The 5,000-nt window shown below is 39.6% G+C and overlaps 1 protein-coding gene across 4 annotated transcripts in view; it reads right to left on the bottom strand.

The window, feature by feature from the left end:
* Nucleotides 1–5,000, bottom strand: part of atp6v1h (ATPase H+ transporting V1 subunit H) — a 53,657-nt gene that overhangs the window by 947 nt on the left and 47,710 nt on the right. For 2 of the 4 annotated variants that reach the window (XM_062023747.1, XM_062023749.1), the window contains 2 exons: nucleotides 3,301–3,402; nucleotides 3,112–3,226 (listed from right to left, as the gene is read on the bottom strand). The exons of the other annotated variants lie outside the window; for them this stretch is intronic. In XM_062023747.1, coding sequence (XP_061879731.1) covers nucleotides 3,112–3,226; nucleotides 3,301–3,402 — 217 coding nt within the window. The remainder of the gene's footprint in view (nucleotides 1–3,111; nucleotides 3,227–3,300; nucleotides 3,403–5,000) is intronic. 4 annotated transcript variants of the gene reach the window in all.

The following is a 5,000-nucleotide window of genomic DNA, read 5'->3' as shown; positions in this document are numbered from 1 at the left end:
AGGATGTTGCAGAACAAACAGGTCCAAAACAACTGGACCTTGACACACGAGGGAAACACATAAATGGCCAAGTAGACCAAGTCTATGTATGATTCGCATGTTTCTCGATTCGTCCAACGTCTCCGGAGACGTCGTCTGTTTGCATGGCACTTCAATCCAACCTTGTACCATTTGATTATGGGTAAATAAAACTTTTGTACTAAATTCACTTTTGTTGCTGTTTAATATTCGGACATTCCACCACAGTGTTTCTAAGGGTTGTAGGACGTTCTGTTTGAGAAATCGGACTAATTTAGTAGACGGATGAGTACCGAGTGTCGATCAATGGAACTGCAAGAGATAGCCAGAGACCAGGAAGAACCGTCACGACTTGAACAAGCGAAAGAAAATGAATGGATATGAAAAAAGATCCAGATGTTTGGCGGAAGCTGAAGAACTCAAAAAGCACACTCTGTGTTCTTACGCTTTGTGGTTAGAACTACCGTAAATGACTTAACTAGCTTCGGACGTAAGCTGCTCGGTTAGTAAACATTTGAAAGAACTTGTTCAACTAGAAGAACACACAATCGTGCATATCTACAATATGCTAGTCGCTTTTTGTCTGTTTCCTTAGCGCCCCTTTCATGGTGCTATCCAACCAGAGGACACATACTTGAATGCCATTATTCTGAAAGGTAACCCCTTCCTGACAGTGACATTTCAACACATGGCACCACGACACTCACCTTCGCCACGACGGGAAATATCAAATGTCTTCCCAAGACGCGCATATAGAGAAATCATGGAATATCTTTTCTAAGTAATTCTGTCACTAAAGTTCCATTTCATGCATGCAGGAGGACTTAAATGTAGACAGCGACACAAATTCACAAGTGTCAAAATTGCAGGCGCTGAATGGAAATATGGGAAAAAAGGAACAGACGAAATGAGCGACAGACAAAAAGGTAGAAGGTTGAATAACAGCAGTGTGCTGTTGTCATGACAGCAGAGGATTTCGCTCACTCTTAACAATCTTCACCTCTCCAAAATAAAAGACAGCCCTTCCCGCTATCTTTTTTACCCTTCATCGGCACGTTGGTTTGCATGTGGGCGGCAAACAATCCGCTTCACCTTGAAAACACGAAGATGAGGAGCAGGCGGGTCTCAAGTATTCCATCAGTCAGCCTCTTGACCGCTTTCAACCCCCAAAAAACATCAACGCTGGAATCAAGTCCAATGTGCTCAAACCCAAATTTTGCATCTCCTTTTTATTTTTATTTGTTTTTTATTCACACCCACATTCCCATCTTTTTCCCCCTTGACTTCATGGTGGCTTTCACCATAATAAGTAACATAATCCAATTAATCAACAGTAAAGTAAAAATAATGTCCGTATTTTTCGGACTATAAGTCGCAGTTTTTTTAGTTTTTAGTTTGGCCGGGGTGCAACTTATTAGTGAAATTATTAATAATAATAATAATAAAGTGAAGTGAAGTGAATTATATTTATATAGCGCTTTTCTCTAGTGACTCAAAGCGCTTTACATAGTGAAAGCCAATATCTAAGTTACATTTAAAGCAGTGTGGGTGGCAGGTGAGTAAAGTGTCTTGCCCAAGGACACGACGGCAGTGACTAGGATGGCGAAAGCGGGAATCGAACCTGGAACCCTCAAGTTGCTGGCACGGCCACTCTACCAACCGAGCTATGCTGCCCCCATAATAATAGATTGTATTTGTATAAAGCACAAACAACCTCAAAGTGCTACAGTGTATTGAAAAAAAAATAAAAATAATAAAACGTTAATAAAAAATAAATTAATAAAAAATAAAAACTAGAACAGCCTAATAGCTAAAACTAGTATGCATATATCTATAAAAAGGCTTTTTTAAAATAAGGGTTTTTAAGCCTTTTTTAAAAGCATCTACAGTCTGTGGTGCCCCCAGGTGGTCAGGGAGAGCATTCCACAGACTGGGAGCGGCAGAGCAGAAAGCCCGGTCTCCCGTAGTTCGTAGCTTTGTCCTCGGAGGTTGGAGGAGGTTAGCCTGTCCGGAGCGGAGGTGTGGTGTGGAGGATTTGGGGGGTGAGTAGTTCTTTGACGTAGAGGGGGGCAATTTTATATTAATATAATATAATATTAACACATTAGCGTAAAATATCCAATAATATTATTGATGTCATTGACGTAAGAGACTAGACGTATAAGATTTCATGGGATTTAGCGATTAGGAGTGACAGATTGTTTGGTAAACGTATAGCATGTTCTATATGTTATAGTTATTTGAATGACTCTTACCATAATATGTGAGGTTAACATACCAGTAGGTTATTTATGCCTCATATAACGTACACTTATTCAGCCTGTTGTTCACTATTCTTTAGACATTTTAAATTGCCTTTCAAATGTCTATTCTTGCTGTTGGCTTTTATCAAATACATTTCCCCAAAAAATGCGACTTATACTCCAGTGCGTTTTTTTCCTTCTTTATTATGCATTTTCGGCCGGTGCGACTTATACTCCGGAGCGACTTATACTCCGAAAATACGGCACTCTTCTTGGAAATGAGACAAAACCACCACAAATATCTAAATGAATGCAATTAAATCCTGCATTTTCTTCATGAGCTGCTCCGGTTTCAGGCTGACGGCTCTTAAAAGCCGCAACATGTATTCAGGCAAACACTCGTGCTTGTTGTTTCAGTGAGATGAGGAAACATTACAATCTTGTTGCCCGGGGAGCTCAGAGGGTCTTAGAACACGGTAGTAAAATAGAGCGTAAATAAACATGGTAGGTTTATGGACTATTTGAGTGCCACAAAACAAATACTGGCTGAGCGGAGGTCTGGTTAACAGACAGCTATTTTCACTTTTTGTATTCTGTGAATAAGCACTATATTCTTTGACAGCGGTCTGCATTTTAGAGTGCATGCATATAAAAAGGTCCAGGTGGCCATTAAAGGCCTTACAGATGCTTTCAATTATTTGCTGACTAAAAGATACTTTCAGGGCCGCGTGAAAGCTGTCGGGAATTTTGTGCTCAATTTAATTCCACAGACTTCCGCTGTTTGTGGGTAACTTACAACTGCAGCAGTGGTGTAACGAGAAGGAAGACAGAAAGGTCGAGGTGTTCCTACCAGTTGTGGACCATGAGCTTCTGCACGGCCAGCAGGGCGTTGTAAGCGCACCAGCTGGTCCTCGTGGTGCATGTGATTCATCACCAGCTGCTTCCCACCCAGCTGCTCAATCACCCTGATAAGGTAAAATAGAAATGACATGAGGATATGTTGTTGGTTCAAGACGGAAAGTAAGGCTGGTGGTTTTACCGTTTGCCGCGCGGGTAGTGCCGCACGTACTCGCCCACGTCGTGAGAAGCCACCGCTATGACTTGAGGATCGTCGGACACCTCCAGGAGTCTGGTTAGGATCCTGAAGGGGGAGATTTCCTACATTTTTAGCACATGTCAAACATCTCTTGAGGTAAAAAGCGATTATAACAATAAAGATCAGACATATTTTGATTAGGGTTGCAAAATTCCGGGAATTTTCAAAGTTGGAAACTTTCCATGGGAATTAACGGGAATTAATGGGAATAAACATTGAATGCAACATGCTAGATCTTGCAGCATGATTATTAGCTAAAACAACCTGATTTCATGCAAATTCAGTAGAATTTCAACCCTGCACTGTGCATTCCTCCATCACATGTGCAGTGCATTCTTCCATCACATGCACAGATAATTCCCAGCATGCAACACACTACAGCAGGGCTATTGAGGCCACACTAGTATTTGAGCCCAAGGACTTCATCCAGTCAGGTAAGTGTTGATGGGGTAAATATATTTGATCTATGGTATTTAAGTGTAATAAAGGTGTAATTGCTTGTTACTGTATGACTGTAGACTACTCCAGCAGACTTACACTCAAGCTAGCTAGCTGTTCCTGTACTTGTTCAATGATTTTGGGGCCAATATCTCTAGCTAGCTAGGTTTATGTACCACCACAGTCTCATAATGAACCCAAAATATTTCTCAGTTAGCCGTGATGCTAATTTTCTCTATGTTAAATCCCATTCATTTATGCCAACAACGTTAGCGATCCGAATTGACCTTTTTTGTGATGTGTAAAGTTCAACTAGCAAATACTAAATGAAAAGGTGTAGTTTCCTCTGCCTTCTGTTCTGCTAGCCATTCTGTTGTCATACAAGAATGTAGCTTATAGTTTGATTTAGCATGCTGATTGACTGTTCATTTATTCATATAGCCTACTTCTATTCATTTGTCCATCAGTAACATATTTTAAAGACTACTCCAATTGTTTACCTGACTATTTATATCTGTGTGTGGCATTGCAGTAGTGTTTCACAAGAATATATCAATACAAACAGAATAATGCCACGTACACCATGTGATGTGTGGAGACATTTCACCCCCACCAATGTAGGCAGAAAGGCGGTGTACATTTGCAAATACTGTGCAAAGAGCTACGTCAAAAATGCCACAAAGATGCAGCAGCATATAAACAAGTGCCCAATAATATATTATTATTGTAATTCCCCATTAATTCCCGTATATTCCCATTATTATTATTCTGTACACATATTATGTATATATTCGTATATATGTTACATTTTTTATTGCTATATTAGTCTATTTATACCTGCATTGTCCTTTCCATCCTTACACTTTCCATCATTGTAACTGAGCTACTGTGTTAAACAATTTCCCTTGTGGATCATTAAAGTTTGTCTAAGTCTATTAATTCCCATGGACAGTGTCCAACTTTAAATAATCAAAAAATGGTCAATATTTCCAAACTTCCCGAGCTTAACTTCCAGTGGTAAATTTCCGGAAACTTTACGGAAATTTACCGGAAACTTTCCACCCCTTTGCAACCCTACCTGTGACAAAGCATTTTATTAATGTTTTATTGTGTATAGTTAATTCCTATATGACATATTTCTGCTCAAACTCTTAATGGATCTGTCATCTACATGTACATAACTTAAATTTTTTTTTTAGAAAAAT

Source organism: Entelurus aequoreus, linkage group LG16 (assembly GCF_033978785.1).
Source record: "Entelurus aequoreus isolate RoL-2023_Sb linkage group LG16, RoL_Eaeq_v1.1, whole genome shotgun sequence".
NCBI lineage: Eukaryota > Metazoa > Chordata > Actinopteri > Syngnathiformes > Syngnathidae > Entelurus > Entelurus aequoreus.
Note: the sequence above shows the minus strand (reverse complement) of the source record. Positions and strands in the feature narration are given on the sequence as shown.